The sequence below is a fragment of the Microchirus variegatus genome (genome assembly GCF_963457635.1).
Source record: "Microchirus variegatus genome assembly, chromosome: 13".
Lineage (NCBI taxonomy): Eukaryota > Metazoa > Chordata > Actinopteri > Pleuronectiformes > Soleidae > Microchirus > Microchirus variegatus.
In genome coordinates, this window is record NC_139814.1 from 10,093,239 (window position 1) to 10,113,386 (window position 20,148).

General features: G+C 41.7%; 1 protein-coding gene across 1 annotated transcript; it reads left to right on the forward strand.

Annotated features, from left to right (window-relative positions):
- skic2 (SKI2 subunit of superkiller complex) lies at positions 1-19,789 on the forward strand. The gene is made up of 29 exons (XM_083899968.1): positions 1-40; positions 426-544; positions 1,152-1,273; positions 1,582-1,699; positions 2,008-2,122; positions 2,283-2,357; positions 2,447-2,500; positions 2,588-2,751; positions 3,654-3,809; positions 3,972-4,117; positions 5,115-5,261; positions 5,350-5,434; positions 5,533-5,639; positions 6,849-6,995; positions 7,114-7,210; positions 7,295-7,507; positions 7,937-8,047; positions 8,151-8,262; positions 9,980-10,098; positions 10,544-10,675; positions 10,833-10,970; positions 11,054-11,158; positions 11,636-11,768; positions 12,111-12,237; positions 12,332-12,542; positions 13,292-13,402; positions 13,703-13,921; positions 17,197-17,337; positions 19,473-19,789. The coding sequence occupies exons 1-29, from the start codon at positions 28-30 to the stop codon at positions 19,671-19,673; spliced, it is 3,738 nt and encodes a 1,245-aa protein (XP_083756094.1). The 5' UTR covers positions 1-27; the 3' UTR covers positions 19,674-19,789.
- Positions 19,790-20,148: the final 359 nt, after the last annotated feature.

Genomic DNA, 20,148 nt, shown 5'->3' on the forward strand with positions numbered 1-20,148 from the left:
TTTAAGCTACTTCCTGTGAGTGGCGACATGGACAGAATAAGTAAGTTTAAGTGCAATAAATTTCAAGCAACCTTCTTCTGTACATGTACACACCCATAATGAATATGTATATTCATTGTGCTACTGTTGTTTACCGGTGTACGCTCTGTGTTGGTGGTGATGTGGCTAACTGTGAGTCGCCACTTTGTTCTCCAATCATTCAGCTTCAAAACTTAAAATTTTAACGTCTAACTTAGAGTTTGAACGTCTATTTTACCGGTGGACTAATTAAAAAGTGGTATTTTCTCGGCGACTGAAGGGAAAGAAAGAAGTCGTAGTTGGTGCATCTTTCTGGCTGGAACCCACTTGTTTTGAATGTTCACCAGCTTTGTTTACCCTTTCCCATATTCCATTCCTGTTCATTGTTGTTGTGTGTTTTTGTGCAGATGTGGCCCCTGTGGGTCCCATGGACCTGCCACTGTCTCTGCTGGAGATGGGATGCTCTGGCAGGTTTGAGCTCATCACACATCCCCTTCCTGGGCAGCCCCTACCTCCACACAGCACGGTCAGTGTTGAATAAATGTGACTGTCATACAAAGTTTGTATAATGTAGCTTTGCTGTGTTACAATTTGTTATGATTTGATTTAGGGGCACAATGGTTATTCTATTACTCAATTATCAATCTAATAACTAAAATAATTGTCTACTATTTTGATAATCGATTTGACTGTTGTTGTTTTTTTTTGTTTTCTTTTTTTATAATCATATGTGTATATTTGTTTTCCCCTTTGCTCTAAATAAATAATTAAAACTGAATCATTTTGGTTTATGGACAATAAAAGACATTTGAGAACATCATTAATTGATTAACATACATGTTAAGTGCATTTTGAAATAATTGTTAGTTAAAGAACTAATATCCTCGGTTCTTAAAGTCATGTTCATCACTTATGACAAAACTCACTCACCGTTGTGTGTTTTGTCCACTTGTGTTGATGAAATGTATTCTCTCTACATATGTATTCATGCGGTGGTTGCCCTGATAATTAATATGAGGTCGCACACGGCGTAGAAATTCATCAAATTTGCCAGCCGACTTTCGGAAGTACCTGAAGTGGGTTTCTTCGTCCATGTCCCTAATCAGTCTGAACATCTGACCTTTCCCTCACAGCTCCCACATGGGCTTCCTCCCACCAGCCTGAACCTGGAGACAGAAGTTGAAAACCAGTTTTTGCGGGACCCTGTCTGGCTTCCTGTTCACGACACTGACTTTGCCTTCCAGAAGTTTCTCAAGTACGTATGCCTGTTGAATGTTGATAATCTTATTATTCCTCATGGAAGAATCTTTAAAAACTTAAATGTTAAAAAAGACAATGTAACTTTTAAACTTTTACCTGTTTTAAAACTATAACATAAACCATATAAACATTAATTAGAAAGTTTACTACACAAAGGATCCCACACAAACAAAACTACTCTTCTTAGTGTTCAGTATTGTCGATAGAGTGTACTTCATTTTAATTAGATAAGATTTTGTAATCATTGAAACTAATTATTTACAATATGCACTTGACAAAACTATAACCTGTTCTCTTCAACAGGGTCACAAAGCGAGAGCCTAATGTCGACTCCTTACTCAACTGCACTCAGTCTCCGCTTCACTCAGGTTTGTCAGTCGTCAGAGATCCAACCACAGGAATGCTGCTGGATTTCAAAGAGGTATCTCACAAACAGTGCTCCTCTTTCTCACTTTACTGTTACTACTACTCTATCTAATAGTACCTAGCATAGTTGGCCTAATTTAATTTAGGAATTGTAATTTCCTCTGAAGCTGATTGAAACTGATTAGCAACAGAATATTATTCTCTTTTTTTTTCTTTCTTTTTTTTTACATTTTAAAGCTTCTTAAATGTGGATATTAGCTGATGTTACTTGTTTCTCGTGTTAATAAGCTGCATTTCTTTGGGTTTGTTTCGTTGATTTCAAAGATTAATTTGAATTCTGTTCTGTTTGTAATTTACCTTTAGATTTTACAGGAGAACACTGGCCTCTCAGCTAAAAACTCACTTTCATTACATCGCCGACCTGGGCCTCCTTCTGATAGCCTTCGTGGAAGCAACACAAACTACCCCTTCCTTCCTGGTGAGATGGATTCTTTCTTCATTTTCCTTCAGTAATTGAAGTAGTCCTACTAACTACCTAACTTGTGATGTGCCCATTAAGTTTCAGTGTGATTGCTCTATGATAATATTTTCAAAGGTTCTCGGTTCAAAATCAATTGCATTTGTTATGATCTTCACAGGAGGAATGGAGGAGCTTACGCTGGAACAAATCAAGAAGAAATCTCAGTTGGAGGAGGACATAGACTTTGAGAATGGTGATTTTTTAGATTTGGTAAAAACAATATCAATACATTTGTTGTTATTGCTCCTGTTTTTGGTAATATTTCTCATTTGTCCCTCAAAGATTTGCTCAAAATCCCTCCTGGTTTTAAAGCTGGAATAGACTTCTCTGACAAAGGTAAGATATCAAATACTACAGTGGTTTAAAATAATAATAATAATAATAATAAAAAAAATAATTTTTATTCATATCTGTTTCATCAAGATGCCAAAATAGCAAAGCCTGAAGTGAACCTCATGTCCCTCCTGTCCACATTTGAGGACATTGTTGACTTCCAACCTGAGGCAGAGGAGAAGGAGGAAGGCAAAGGAGTTGAAAAGTCTCCTAAACTCCCCAGAACAAATAGTCTTGAAGATCTAGGCATCAAGGTATTTCAGCATGCTCTTTCATCTAAGCGAGTGCTTTTCTACTCCTTAACGTTATAATCAGCATAAACGTTTAATGCCGTCTTTTTAATATCTCCCTTTGTTTTGTATTTGAATTCTATATTATGTCATTTATATATTATATTATATTTTAATATGTTAATAGTAGAGGGCCCACGGTTGGTGTAGTGGTTAGCACTCTTGCCTTTGCAGCAAGAAGACCCGGGTTCCTGGGTTCGAGCGCCGTTTGGGACAACTTCGGAACAAGGGCCTTTCTGCAAGGAGTTTGCATGTTCTCCCCGTGTGTGCGTGGGTTTTCTCCGGGTTCTCCGGCTTCCTCCCACAGTCCAAAAACATGCGATATGGGGATTAGGTGAATTGGTCACTCTAAATTGACCGTAGGTGTGAGTGTGTGAGTGAATGGTTGTTTGTCTCTATGTGGCCCTGCGATGGACTGGCGAACTGTCCAGGGCGTACCCCGCCTATCGCCCAATGTCTGCTGAGATAGGCACAGCACCCCCCGTGACCCTCTGGTGGAGGAAAAAGCGGTAGATAATGGATGGATGGATGTTAATAGTATCTCTACTGCCCCCATCTTGTCCTCTCCCTTCCCATCAACATCCATGAACCTTCTCTGTGGTCTTCTTCTTTTCCTCCTGCCTGGCAGCTCCACCTTCACTGTTCTTTGTCAAATATAATCACTATCCCTCCTCTGCATATGACCAAACCTTGACTCTCTTACTTTATTTCCAAACTGTTCAACTTGAGCTGTCCCTTGAATATGCTCATTTCTAATCCTGTACGTCCTCTTTTTTTTCCAACAACGAGTGAACTTTGCAAATGAATCCCAATTTAAATGCGTATTCCTTTTTTGTGTGACCTAAATTTGCCTCCTGTGTCTTCAGGATGCTGTGTCATCATCTCCTCCCTCAGAGAATGGAAAAGACGAGAAATCAAAGCCAAAAGAGAATCCGGAAGAGAAAAAGAAATGGGCCATCCCTGTCAACATAGCTTCACCCTGCGATGATTTCTACAAACGCATCCCCAACCCAGCTTTCAAGGTGACTTATCCAGTTAATCTGAAATATAAGAAAATGTGTATGTGTGCTTGTGTGTCCTCCACCTCCTTATTTATTCATTGTCCGTCTGTGTGTTTCTGTGTGATAAATCCTTACATAACATATCACTTGTTAGATCTTGTTCTATGCCTTTCTCTGCTCCAGTGGCCGTTTGAGCTGGACACTTTCCAGAAACAAGCCGTGCTGAGGCTGGAGGCCCACGACTCTGTGTTTGTAGCTGCGCACACATCAGCTGGCAAAACAGTGGTGGCCGAGTATGCCATCGCTCTCTCGCAGAAACACATGACAAGGTGTGCATTCGTTGGTACATGTTCATTTTTGTGCATGTGGGTGTGAAGGCATGCTGAGCTGAAAAAGGTTAAGCACAGCGATGTGAAGTAGAGTTGGCTGATTAGACGATGTAAACAAGTGTGGGGGCTTAGTGTTTAATTAAAAAAAAAAGGAAAGTTCAGTATTGCTAAACCACTGACCAAACATGTAAAGGCAATTTCAGTAAATGAACAATTTTGAGAATGATTTAATAGCAACATATTATTTCCCCCGCCATCGTCTCTCCCCTAATACACCACAAACGTGACCGTTTTCAATACTTTTACTATTACTTTAACTCATTACTATTATCAATGCTGCTCGTGTTAGAGTATTTATAACAATGGCAGAGCGGTGGCATGACTTTGCCTCAGAGCAGACGGTCACAGTCTCTGTTTGGTCTTCAAGAACAGAAATGGGGTAACATTAATTGTATTCTGTGTCCATCTGAAAATACACTATCAGACCTGTCTGAGGGAGCATTTGTGCGTATACAGTATAGCAGCAGAGCTGGGGTGGCCGGGGACAAGAAGCATTTATCCTTTCAAACTAATGACTGACAGCATTATTTGAGCAGTAGAATTCACTTGTGAAATTATTAGTGGTCGTTTCTTTGTGCTTTCACTCGTACTACCTCCTTCTGTCTTATGTCACCAGGCAACATGAGATCTTGCTATACTGAGAAACATAGAGAGAGGTTTGTCTAATGTGTGGAGGCAACACTAAGCCATATACATTAGAGGATGTTGAGCAGTAATGAATGAACGAATGGCCTCAGATAGCTAGTACGTATAATGACTAGCGTGATTAGTAATCACAAGAACTTGGTCACATGTCAGATACAGGCAAAGCAAAATTCTTGCAACAAGCAATTCTATATAATTAGAAAGAAATTCCACATGTACTTTTTTGTTTGTATAAATTAGGATTACCACTTTCGTCTCATACTCTGCAACTCCTGATTATGTCTTTTGATAGGACCATCTACACATCCCCCATCAAAGCATTGTCCAATCAGAAGTTCAGGGACTTTAAGAACACATTCGGAGATGTGGGACTCCTGACGGGCGATGTGCAGCTCAGTCCTGAATCTTCATGCCTCATCATGACTACTGAGATCCTCAGGTGCTCAGGGTGACCTGTAACAAGGGTTTGTGGTCTTATCAAAGGAGGATGAGCTTCAAGACTCTTATCTCCTTCTCTTCTTGCACAGGTCAATGCTTTACAACGGCTCTGAGGTCATCAGAGACTTGGAGTGGGTGATCTTTGACGAGGTTCATTACATCAATGACGCTGAGGTAAGGGACGGTGCCAGCTGTTTTTCCTTCGGTTATCTGCTTTACTGTTTGAAGCAAGATGAACAATTTTTTTCCTTTCATCCTTTTGTTTTCCTTAGAGAGGTGTCGTGTGGGAGGAGGTTTTGATTATGCTTCCTGATCACGTCAGTATCATTCTGCTCAGCGCCACAGTGCCAAACGCTGTGGAGTTTAGCGAGTGGATCGGGTAGGTGTCACACACTCGGCGCATTCCCTTCCGTTTCCTTGCACAGTTAAGTCGAGCTACGGTTGACCTAGCTACACTACGATGTTTAGTTAAACTTCTGTCCTTGCCCCAGTATACAAACACCAGCTTATAATTGATTTATTAATGAAGCGTGTCGACCTTTGCTAGGCCAGGTGGCAATCGGAAATGGGCATGAGTATTTCATTATTTGCTTGATTATAAAAAGTCAATGAGTTCCTGTGACTGTTCAAATGATCAAAAAATGGTGGTGCATCTGTTATCACAACGTGGCAGCAACAAGCATTTAGTCAGTAGAATGGAGAAGTTATTAAATTGATGAGGTTTCTTGAATGCATCTTGAAGCTCCTCCTCTAAGCTCAACATGCTATAGATCCCACAAAAGTGATGAACTTTATTAGGGTCTTTGAATGCATCTTGTTAACTGCTCCCATTAACTCAACGCACAGTGAACCCTGCTGTCATATGCTGTAGTTTAGAATATTTGAAGATCATTTTTGCTAGAAAAGTAAATTCCTAGTTGCAATAATGCCAGTGTCAGCTTAGTTAGTATTAGGCATTTTTTGGTGGTAATGGTTTTTCATGACTATTTACATTGTAGATTCTCACTGAAGGCATCAAAACTATGAATGAACACATATGGAATTATGTAGTTAACAAAAAAAGTGTGAAATAACTTTCCTCAAAGTAGCCAGCCTTTGCGTTGGTTACTGCTTTGCGCACTCTTGGCATGCTCTTGATGGGCTTCATGAGGTAGTCACCTGAAATGTTTTCCAACAGTCTTGAAGGAGTTCCCAGAGATGCTGAGCACTTGTTGGCTCAAACGTTTGACTGGTAGTGTATATTGTAAAACAACTGTAGCTGCAGTGCCACTCTTGAACTAATAGATCATAAACTAGTTCTCCTCATCATCCCAAAAATGTACTGGCCCGGGTTTCACACTTTGAAAAATTAGATTTAGTCCAATATCAGACGGACAAATGTTACAACATATTTTTTCTAATGTCATGTAAACGTCCTGAACTGAAATCTACTGAAATTGTCATTATTAAAGAGCAGTTTGTGAAGCAAAGAGTATAATCTCTTCTGAAGCTGACTTGACTGAAAAAATGAGACCCAAGGGTATATCAATTATAAATTGTTATTCTTTTAACAAATCTCTTTCTTCCCTCTCAAACTCTTGATTTCTAGTCGTATCAAGAAGAGGCACATTTATGTGATCAGCACGATGAAGAGGCCTGTGCCTTTGGAGCATTATCTGTACACTGGAAACAGCACCAAGACCCAGAAAGAGATGTTTCTGCTTGTGGATGCTACAGGAAACTTCCTCACCAAAGGGTGCAGCTCTTTTTCCTGTTCCCAGCTGTGTAGTTCTCCCATAGATGGTTGATATTTCTGTCACAGACAAACAGTGAAGATTAAGGGAGTGTGTGTGCGCGTGCATGTGTTTGTTTAGGTACTATGCAGCTGTTGATGCCAAAAAGGAGAGGACAAGCAAACACGCACAATCATTTGGCACAAGAAATACTTCTCAAAACACTTCAGCCAGTCAGGTATTATTGTTCTTTTGGGTTAGATTTTTTTCTTTCCTAAACAACATTCTTATGAATCTCTTCTTCTCTGCTTTTTCCCTCCAGGACCGAACAGTGTGGCTCACCCTCCTGCACTTCCTGTCCCAGCGACAGCAGACCCCGGTAGTGGCGTTCACCTTCTCGCGAACACGCTGTGATGACAACGCCCGCTCCCTGGACTCTATGGATCTCACCTCTTCCATAGAGAAGGCAGAGATCCACTCTTTCTTCCAGAAGAGCCTGAGTCGCCTCCGGGGAGGAGATAGACAGCTGCCTCAGGTAACGAGGAGTTGATGTTGTTCCTTCATTTTATCTTCGTACACTTTTATTATTATGATATGATGATATAATTGTACTTTTTGACATTATTAAGCAGACTTAAAGCTACAGTGTGTAACTTTTTCTTGTTGCCGTTGCCTCCCTCTGTGTGCAGCGTGAGAATGAGATCTTAACACTGAGAAACACAGAGTCATGTGGAGCTGATAGACTTGAGCAACATTGTGTGAATTCCTCTGACATTTTGTTTAAATGTAACAGGCATTTGTTTATATTTAAACGTTACACCCTACTGTTATACTGTCAGTATTATTTCATTCAAAATCCTGCAAAATTATGACATGGCTTACTTTGAAAGTTTGGTCACTATGTGTATAGATTTTAGGTGTATTTCTACAAACCTTACACCTTACAACTTTAAAAAACATGTAGATCTTGATCATGAGGGATCTGTTGAAGAGGGGAATAGCAGTCCATCACAGCGGAATCCTGCCAATACTAAAGGAGGTCATTGAGATGCTCTTCTCAAGAGGGCTCGTAAAAGTGAGTTGAGCCTGCCAAACTACTTCAAGCTTCAATCTGCAAATAGGCTTTGTCACAGACGTGGATAAAACATTCCACTGCATCTTCCCCCTCATTTCCCCAGGTGCTGTTTGCCACAGAGACATTTGCCATGGGAGTGAACATGCCTGCCAGGACTGTGGTGTTTGACAGCATCAGGAAACACGACGGGACCGGCTTTAGAAATTTGCTGCCAGGTTTGGTTCAATGTCTCTTTCTGAACCTGAGCTTTTTAATTTAGTTTAAGAATTGTGATATTGTCATCAGTTACAATGACAGGCCACTTCCCGTTTGATACCTATTATTAAAAACACATATGACACTATTACTACATATCCCTTGGTAATTAATGCTACTTCAGCATTAATTACCAACACAACACATTTATAACACTTTTCAGGTTATAAATTACATTTGGGGAAAAGTGATTGTTTTGCCATTAATACTGCAGCTTGTCATCTTCGACAGTCAGATTTACCTTTTCAGTTTAGTCCATTGGGGATTAAATACTTAAGTATTAACATGACTCGTTCTTTATCTAGCCTTGCATCTGCTAATTTCACTCCCCTTATCTCAAAGATTACATCTGATATTCAAAAATGGGGTAATCCCCCCCTTTCATTAATTGGCAAGAGTAAGTAACATTTCTATTTTTATTCCAGTCTTGGAATTGCTCTTTTTCTGCTAAAATGTGTTTTTGACTCACTGGATAAGATCCTTTGTTCTTTGATTTGGGGTGGGAAATCTCCTCGTGTTCGTAAAACTTTTCTGCAGAGATGCAGACTTAGTGGAGGACTTGCATTACCTCATTTTCCAACTTATTTTTGGGCTGCTCACAACCATAAATGTTGCTACTCGATAACATCTCCTGAATCCTCTTGGTGTAATTTGGAACTTATTTTTTATTTTTTATTTAACCTTTATTTAACCAGATAAAAGACCCATTGAGATCAAGATCTCTTTCACAAGTGTGACCTGGCCAAGAAAGGCAGCAGCACACATCAAAAGTTAAATAAGAAGCAGGAAATGCAACATTTACAAAACAAAACATTGAAATATAAAATTGCAACTAGATAAACATAAAGTGCAGTTGTGATCACAGTAACAATTTAAGAACATAGACACTGTTCAAAGGATTTCTGTTGTCTGTCTTTTAAGATGGAGCGGAAAGCTCCTAATGAAATAAAAGCCGGCAACTATCATCCTGTACTCTGCGTTATTCCTCTTTACCTACTAAACCCTCTCAATATACTGATAATCTGGTGGTTCTTAACACCCTCAATCTGGTATCAATTTAGACAGCATTTTAAATGTGTAGCTGTATCACTATCTTCCTTGGGTCCTTTAAATAACACTTGTGGACTGGACATTTTCAGCGTGGTGTGACAGGTATTACACAATTCAAACATTTGTATGTAGATGGTGTCTTTGATAATTTTGCTGATTTGTCATCTCACTCTGGCCTCCCTGTTACTCATCTGTTTCGCTATTTTCAGACTCACAGTTTTGTGTTTCCCTAATTTCCCCTCTTCATCTCCAGAACAGCGAAACCATGTTATCATTTGTCCTTCATCACAGAGGAATAATTTCAAAGTTGTATTATATTCCCTTGGCTTTTAGCATCCACTCAAATGCTAAACTTAAGTGTACGATCTACCACCTTTTGTGCTCGTCTTGGACTTATCCAATTTAAGTTCATTGTTTGTTACACTGTAATGTAATGTCATTATTTGCTCTTACATTCTTAGCAGAGTGTTTTTGTTTTGTGTTATTTTAGTTTGTATATGTGCATATGTGACTGTGTACATGTACATGTATATGTTTAAAAAAAGGTCATTGTATTTCTGTGATTGAAAGTATTGTATGGTATTTTTTTTTATAGAATTGTGATAATCTTCATGTTTCTTTTTTCAGGCGAATACATTCAGATGGCGGGCAGAGCAGGGAGGAGAGGACTGGACGCCACAGGCACCGTCATTATCCTGTGTAAAGCTGGCGTTCACGAGATGGCAGATCTGCATGTCATGATGCTGGTGAGGTCCAACTACATCTCATATCAAGTGAATGTCTCGCACAAGTGAGTTATTATGACCCGCTCTGCCTCTGTTGCCTCTGTTTGTGGAAACATTTCAGTTTAAATGTGCCACTCAACAGAGACAATGAGTTCTTGGCCTTGTAAAAGATTTTTCACAAACTAATTCATGCTTGGATTTGGTCTGTGCATGTTTTGTTTTCAAGTGAGGAAAAACAGAATATCACCTATCTCATCTATGTCTCATCTATTACTCTCACTTGCTGGACTAAAGCAGGTCACCCATTGAAGAAAAGGGTCTGACACGTGTTCAAGATTTCTCTATCAAGGTTAAATTCTGCATTCTGCAAACAGGAAGATAGTATAGATAATAGTCTCAGGATCCAGGGAAACGTAAATAATTAATAAAACAAATTATTCTTCTTCTTCTCCTTTGTATGGCTCAGGGTAAACCCACTATCCTCCAGTCTCAGTTCAGACTGACCTACACTATGATCCTCAACCTGCTGCGAGTCGAAGCCCTCCGTGTGACTGACATGATGAGGAGGAGCTTCTCTGAAAGCCACAGAGACACGCAGGTAAATGTACAGCAGCAGAACATGGACAGGTTTGATTTCACACATACAACATACAGTACTTACAACAGTTATATCATAGTTGTAGTAGGACAAAGACAATAAAAAGCATCTGTATCATAAACATCAAACTATGCTACTGTGTTCTTTCATTATCCAGAGTCAAGAGACACGGATCAGTCAGCTGAAGCAGACTCTGTCCTCTCTGCCTCCTCTGGACACAGAGGGTCAGCTGTCCGACCTGACGTCGTACTACCACACAGTGACGGAACTCCGCACCACCAGCGAAGCCCTCCAGGTTCACAAACACTCAAACAATAAAGCACAAAGAACTGCCATGTACACTATAATCTGCTTTAAATCATTTAAATCTTATTTCAGCGCGCTATGCTGGAGTCGGTGAACGGGCTGAAAGCTCTGTCTGTGGGTCGAGTTGTGGTGGTTAACAACAAGCAGCATCTCAACAGCCCCGGAGTGATCCTACAGGTGTGTGTTACTGTCCTCAGTCAACAATAGTTGATTGTGGAATTTTATACACGGGTTATAAAAAAATAACTTATTTTGGGAACACTGTTGTCTGTCTTGAGCTTCATAATTAAAATAAAATCCCAGTATAGTTTTGAGTTTTCAGCATTGACTGGTCAATAGACGGCAATCAAGGTGGACCAGCCAAAGTCAATTAGTCTCTTTGACTTTTGCCTTATGGTTTGAAATGCAAAGCCTAAAGCCTCATTTTGATTTATTAATATTTTCCTGAGGAAGTGTCAAAATAGTTGAGGGTTAATTTAGTAATCTAGTTCCATATAGTTTACACAGTTTCAAGTTCTATGCTGGTTCACTCTCACACTGTCCTGGCTTACATGGTCAGGGTGTTCAGTAACACCTGTTTTAGAATGGCTGCTGTGCAAAGGACCCACTGTGTGTTCTTTGGACTCATCCGTCTCGTCTTGTCTCTGGCCTCAGGTGTCCAGTGACTCTGTGAATCGCGCCTTCACAGCTCTGATCATCTGTGAGAAAGGCAACGAGGAAGGAGAAGGAAAAGCAAGCAACACTTCTTTACCCCACCTCTACAACACAGCTCTGTTTGTACCTGAAGGTTGGTTCATGGAAAAAGTCATTTTCTCCACACTCCACACAGTGATATATGCAGTATTATAAACAGTAGAACAGTATTTCTGAGGAAGCTCACGTACCACTGGAGGTACATAAACCACAGTCTGAAAACCATGGCCCGAGGGCAAGGGGCCCATTTGCAGTGACCAGGGTTCTATTCCACCCATAGCCCCTTGCTTTGCTTTCTCCTCCAAAAAATTAAAAAATAAATTAATGGGTCTAAAAAAAAAGTGAGAAAAGATGAGACAGCAGACCAAACATATACAACCACCAGAGTAAGGATTTCAATGATGAATATGAGTTCTATTTCTGTCTATTTGAAAAGGTCCTTGCAGCCACACAGTCCAGAAGCTGAAGTTTCAGGACATTTCAGGCATCACAGTGAAAACCCTCAAAGTGATTCCTGACAGGATCATTGACAACTACAACAAGAGGCAACAACCGCGCTTCAGGTGCGTCTTCCACTGCCTTTGTGTCCAACTGCTCATCGATGCCACGTTTAAACACATTGCTGAAGACATCTTTCTCTCCGTCTTCTTCCTTTAGACTTGACCCTCCGGGCCAAGCTATCTCCACGGCGACCCAGGAGCTCCTGCGATTGGCTGAGGCCAACCCCGGGGGCATATCGGCCCTCGACCCTGTGAACGACCTCCAACTGAAGGGCGTGGATGTGGTGGAGAACTCCATGAGACTACGTGTGCTGCGGGAGAGTCTCAAAGAGTTCAACTGCACCCACTCGCCCATGTTCGCAGAGCAGGTGTGTGTCTGTCTTATCCTGCTGTTATTGGACTTTTAAAATGTAGTGTGTGACTCTGAAATATAGATTCACACTCTTGTCAAGTGAGTTCCCACAGTGCTGATTAAGTCTATCCACTCCACATGACTCTCTGGGTATTTGTCAGTAACTGCTATACATCCATTTCATGTGGAGATGGACGGAAGCAACAGCAAAACTGCACAAAAAAGTCTCAGAAGTGAAATGTACTGCCATCATGCACTGCCACTGTATTCACACAAACACTCCCTCAGTCAGAGAAATCATGACACTTTATTACTTCTGTTCACAAAGACCAGAATAATAACAACTTTAACTCTTTCAAGATTTATTTATTCATATATCAAGTTTGAAATATTAGGATTACTGTTGATTTTTTTTTATAAAGTAACAAATATGACTATGCAGCTGATTAATTGTATAACCCTAAATAAAAAGCCTCCACTCATCTTCTTGTTAATAAACATCAGTCTCTGAGAGGTTTATATAGCTGCAACTCATCATTATTTCATAGGCACAGCCATTTCATCACTGTCTCATTTTCACACTTGCTTGTGTCTCTGTGCAGCACTGAAGCAAAGTGATGGTTGATGCTCTACACAGTGATTGGCCTCTGTGGGTTTATGTAACACATTTACCAAGACAGTCCTGTGTCCTGTTTCCCTCACTTCTATATGAATGAATGATGTTTGTGCTCAGGTTGATCACAGTGTACATGTGTCTGTTTTCAGTTTGCTCGAGTTACAGAGAGGATGAGCGTGCAGGAGGAGCTGGACAGACTGCTCTTCCTTGTGTCCGACCAGTCTCTGTCTCTGTTGCCTGAATATCACCAGAGGATCAAGGTTTGCATCCAGATCAGACGACACACTACCTGTCCTCCCTTCTTTTTTCTGTCAGGACATTTTTAGTCAAAGTAGAGCAACAGAAAATCAATCAGCCTTTATTGAATATATGCATGGAGCATCGCTTACAACTTCTGCTAACATATACACATGTTCCTTCACTTCTGCTCAGTTGTAACAGCAGCTTTAGACATGAGGAAAATAAAGGTTAAATCACAGCGCACATGAGTGAACACCTGTTAATGAGTGGTGTGTTCAGCCTCTGATCACAGACTAAGACTAAGTCTGTGCTTTCCTCAGGTCCTGGAGTCCCTGCAGTACATCGACAGCAGTGGGGCGGTGCAGCTGAAAGGCCGTGTGGCCTGTCAGATCAGCAGCCACGAGCTGCTGCTGACCGAGCTGCTGTTCGAGAACGCCCTGAGTCCACTGGCGCCCGAAGAGAGCGCCGCCCTGCTGTCCTGTTTGGTGTTCACACAGAACACACAGGTGGAACCGCACATTACTAACACACTGCAGGAGGTGAGGAGGGACCATTTTGTTTTGTTTTTATCTCGCATTCCATGACAAGTTAAAGCTTCACTGTGTAACCTTTGCTAATGTTCATGTTATTGTCCTGCATCTGCTTGGTCTTGTAACGTTATTTATATGCAGTGTTAATTACAGGCTCTGTCAAGCAATACTATCAGACCTGAGTGTTCACTTGTGAAACTTGTTTTTTGCGTCATACTCTGAACTCTTTGCAGTCGTCTTGCTCTGCTTGTGCACTGTTACTGTTGCCTTGCAGGTCTCAACATACAAAGGTATCACTTCCACTCTTCTGAGACTAGCTCCACCCAGTGCATGACTTTAAATGTGCCAAGACGTGGGCTGAGATCTTAGTGAGGGAGAGTGAGGTCATAGTAGGGGGCGTGGTCTGCTAGTGAAACCTGATACCAACAGGTGCTCAGTGAGACAAGCCTCTCAATCGAGAGAAAGATGAAGAAGCCACAGCTCCGAGTTTTATAAACGACCCTCGTGCTGATTGGACAAGAGAATGATGAAAGAGCGTACCAGTGAAACTAGAGTGGACTAAAAAAACATTTGAATGACGTAGCTGGTGTTTGACCACTGAGTCACTAGATGCATCATTTATCATTATAATTGCATGTATAATTTCTATACTTTACACTGAACCTGGATCAACAAACAACATTCACAAGATACACATACACTGGTTTATACCTGAAATGAGAATTGTTTGAACTTATTTTTACAATGGTTTGAATATAACCATTGTCATTTATTTCTATTTAAAAGTTACACACTGCAGCTTTAAAGTGACCAGTGAACAAGATGTGAGCAGTACAGCCTGCCTTGTCCACTGGTGACTCACACACACACACTCTCTCTCTCACACACACACACACACACACACACACACACACACACACACACACACTCACTCTGTATTTCATTGTGCAGAGTTGATGTAGAACATCCTGATCCTGTAAAAAGGACAATGGCACTTTGCCAAACTCACCCCAGTCTCAGACTCACTTAATAATTCACCGGTGCTCTGTCTCTGTCTGTGCGACTCACAGTCAGTCACAGACACAGTCGGTCACAGTCAGTCTGTCTCTGTCTGTGTGACTCAAAGCCAGTCACAGTCAGTCACAGACACAGTCAGTCACAGTCGGACACAGTCGGTCTGTCTCTGTCTGTGTGACTGTGAGTGACCGTGAGTGACCGTGAGTGACCGTCTGTGAGTGACTGTGAGTGACTGTGAGTGACCGTGAGTGACCGTGAGTGGCTGTGTCTGTGAGTGACTCAAAGCCAGTCACAGTCGGTCACAGACACAGTCTGTCTCTGTGTGACTCACAGTCAGTCACAGTCACTCACAGACACAGTCAGAGTCACAGTCACTCACAGACGGTCACTCACAGACACAGTCAGTCACAGACACAGACAGACACAGTCACTCACAGACACAGTCACTCACAGTCACAGTCACAGACACAGTCACAGTCACAGTCAGACACAGTCACTCACAGACACAGTCAGAGTCAGTCACTCACAGACACAGTCAGTCAGTCACAGACAGACACAGTCAGAGACAGACACAGACAGTCACAGACACAATCACTCACAGACACAGTCACTCACAGACAGTCAGAGTCACAGTCACTCACAGACACAGTCAGAGTCACAGTCACTCACAGACGGTCACTCACAGACACAGTCAGTCACAGACACAGACAGACACAGTCACTCACAGACACAGTCAGAGTCGGTCACAGACAGTCAGTCACAGACACAGTTAGTCACAGACACAATCACTCACAGACACAATCACTCACAGACACAGTCACACAGTCAGTCATAGACAGTCACTCACAGACACAGACACAGTCACTCACAGACACAGTCAGAGTCACAGTTTCTCACAGACACAGTCACTCACAGACACAGTCAGTCACAGTCACTCACAGGCACAGTCACTCACAGGCACAGCAACTCACAGTCACAGTCACTCACAGACACAGTCAGAGTCACAGTTTCTCACAGACACAGTCACTCACAGACACAGTCAGTCACAGTCATTCACAGACAGTCAGTCACAGTGACTCACAGACACAGTCACTCAGGCACAGTCACTCACAGACACAGTCAGTCAGACACAGTCAGAGTCGGTCACAGACAGTCAGTCACAGACACAGTTAGTCACAGGCACAATCACTCACAGACACAATCACTCACAGACACAATCACTCACAGACACAATCACTCACAGTCACACAGTCAGTCATAGACAGTCACTCACAGACACAGACACAGTCAATCACAGATACAGTCACACACAGACACAGTCAGTCACAGTCACTCACAGTCAGTCACAGACACAGTCAGCCACAGACACAGTTACTCACAGATACAGTCACTCACAGTCAGACACAGTCACTCAGACACAGTCACTCAGTCAGACACAGTCAGTCACAGACACAGTCACTCACAGATACAGTCAGACACAGACACAGTCACTCACAGATACAGTCACTCACAGACATAGTCACTCAGTCAGTCACAGACACAGTCACTCACAGACACAGTCACTCCCAGTCAGTCACACAGTCAGTCACAGACACAGTCACAGTCAGTCACAGACACAGTTACTCACAGATACAGTCACTCACAGTCAGACACAGTCACTCAGTCACAGACACAGTCAGTCACAGACACAGTCACAGTCACTTACAGACACAGTCAGAGTCAGTCACAGACCCAGTCACTCACAGATACAGTCACTCACAGACATAGTCACTCAGTCAGTCACAGACACAGTCACTCACAGACACAGTCACAGACAGTCACAGACACAGTCACAGACACAGTCACAGACAGTCAGTCATAGACACAGTCACAGACACAGTCACTCACAGACACAGTCAGTCATAGACAGTCACTCACAGACACAGTCAGACACAGACACAGTCACTCACAGACACAGTCAGTCAGTCAGTCATAGACAGTCACTCACAGATACAGTCAGTCACTCACAGATACAGTCAGTCACAGACACAGTCACTCAGTCATAGACAGTCACTCACAGACACAGTCACTCACAGACACAGTCACTCACAGATACAGTCAGTCACAGACACAGTCACTCAGTCTTCCTTCCTGAGACAGCAAAGTCACAGACGCCTCTCTGAGGCGTTTGTGGAAGATGTATCCTGAGCTTGAGGTCATTCTCTTAAACTCAGGAAGTGTGATTAATGTCTTTCTGACTTATTACAATCTCTCTCTTTGTTTTCCAGGGCATTGATCGGGTGCTGTCAGTGGCCCAGCGTATCGGAGAGCTGCAGAGGAATTGTGGGATACCGCAGACAGCTGAGGAGTTTGTGGGCCAGTTCAAGTTTGGTCTGACGGAGGTGGTGTACTGCTGGGCCAGAGGCATGGTGAGACTTTAGAAATCAAGGAGGGAGCAGCTGATTTAGTCTGCTGTTTTAGGCTTTAGTCATATTGACATTCGCCAATATCAAATACCACAATACCATTATTGTGCCTGATATCATCATGCATCTGTACGTTTTATCACAATATTTTTAATATTATGAGACGCTGAGAAAATGAAAAACAATTTAAATGAAATATGAACATGAGAAATGCATTTTAGCAAGAAATAGGATGCTTTAAATTATATTTCAAGCGGACCTAGACCGGAAGTTCCAATTAACGCTGTTTTTTTAGTGTGTATCTGTGTCATTATCTTGTTTAAGAAGCCCTGAAGGTTCTAAACAAACAGTTCAGCCACTGCTGAGAACGCTGTGTTTTATTATAATCTCGGGCTCAGCGAGAGCTCTGAAAAAACCCGGTCTGGTTACGTAAACAATGGTTCTCCTGAACAGCAGATCCTCTTGCTCCAGGCACATCCCGTTGCATACATTGAACCACAGAAGAAGAATAACGTCCGTTGTGGAGGTGTTTCACGAGCGACAGTGTCTTCTGACTCTGGGTCTGACTCCGGGCCAAAGTCATAAAAGGGACTGCGGCGGGGAATCGTGATGAAGCTATTTTTAAACACTGTTAAAACAATGTTTTGATAATGAGTAGCAGTGCATCCACCGTTCCAGAGGGGAAGGCTGAGCTTCTGAGAGCTGGTGTGCTGAATATGTCACTTCCGGGTACTGGCCAATCACAAGACAGTTGGGAAGCCTCTACGCTGGCTGGCCAATCACAACACACTCTGTCTTCTGGGTGTGAGAGTGGAGTCTAAAATATCGCGGCTGGGGAACAGCGTCAGAAAAGAGGATTTTTTTTGCTCGTTTACAGCAACTAGGAAGTTTTTGACCATAAAAACAAGTTAATGTATGTAAGTAGACCTCCATAACTAACATATATGTGCAACAGGACCACTCTATGTGAGCATTAATGGAAATTGTGAGCAGCTCCAGCAATTGGTTAGATGAGATAAAAGACAACTGTTTGTCCCCTGAACGCAGAGAAAGACGCAGCAATTCAATTTGATTGAATTTGTATAGCGCCAAATCGTAACATGCATCATCTCAAGGCTCTGTACATAGACAAGATCATGGAGAGAAGAGAAACACAACAATTCACACAATGAGCAGCAAACACTAGGCATCAGTGGAGAGAAACAACTCTGACAGAACCAGACTCAAAGATGTGCAGCATCTGCCTCGACCGGTCGGGGTGAAAGGAAAAAAAGGAGGAGAGAGAGACAACAAGAGGGAGGCGAGGTAGAGACAGAAGAAAGAGAACAGGAGCAGATAAACAACAACTGTGTCAAGTTATAAGTTTATACAGGACACTTAGAGTCAGCAGGGTATCTGCGGGGTCTTGAAAAGTCTTAAATCCAATCATTTGAATTTAAGGCCTTAAAATTTTTTAAATTCTCCTAAAATCTCATAAAAGGTCTTAAAAATCTATTAACGTTACTTTTATTTAAAACATGCATAAACTTCAGTCTTGCTTTGAAATGTTTCTATTTTTGAGGATGTGATAACATAACTACAACACGGAACTTCCCGGTGAGAATTTATCGAGCAGCTTAGCATAGCAGCAACTTAATGAAAGCCCACAGCTAAGCCGAATTGCAAGTTCAACAATTTGTGGTTCCAGTTTTCCTTCATGTCTTTTGTACTTTTTTGCCAGTACGGATTTGAAATGGGTCTTAAATTGTATTCATTATGGTCTTAAAAAAAGTCTTTAAAAGTCTTAAATTTGACTTGTTGAAACCTGCAGAGACCCTGGTCAGTGATGACATGTGTATACAACTACAGTCATTTATATAAGCAGCAGCAGCAACAGAGATTGTTGATAAAACATATCGTGACATCAACTTTAATTAGAGCATAATAATAATGGTGATGATGTATGATAATAATAATAATAATAATAATAATAATAATAATAGTAGTAGTAATAGTAATAGCAGCAATAAACTGTGCCTCTGTGATCGATAATCTGACAGAAAACGGTGTCAAATATCATTTTGCCTCTATTTCCACGTGTGTGTGACCCTCACTCCCCCTCTGACACCACACGTCCTCCCTCTCTGCTTCTGCTGCAGCCCTTTGCAGAGATCGCCCTGCTCACAGACGTGCAGGAGGGCACAGTGGTCCGATGCATCCAGCGCCTGGACGAGGTCCTGAAAGAGGTGAGACAGGCCGCACGCATCGTGGGGGACTCCGTCCTGGGGAGCAAGATGGAGAAGGCGTCCCTGGCCATCCGCAGAGACATCGTCTTCACCGCCTCCCTCTACACCCACTGAAGACAGAAGAAGAAGAACTGTGTGCCTACCAAAAATGCTGATGTTTACATGACAAATGTCTGACCATGATGATTTTAAACCACAGACCAAACTACAGACGCTAGCATTGAACTTCAAGTCTGCATTGTAAATTATTGTACAGTAATAAAACCTGTAACAAAACAACATTGTTGTGAACATGATTAATGAATATCAGAATGTGCTTTATTGTCCGTTTGCTCTAGTAGTCTAGAAACAAAGGAGGAATATGAATGTAAACAAAGACTGTACAATCTGAAACGATCACAGAGCATAATCCCATTATCGCTCACTATAATCATGATCTGATTATCTGTGATGTATTTATTCAGATTAAGGCAGGCTGAACATGCACAGATTTTTGTCGTAATCTGATTACAATGTTGACATCATCTATGTGAGGTATGTAAGTGAGGTCATATCAGAGTAAGATTCTGATTTTCATTCAACATTTGAA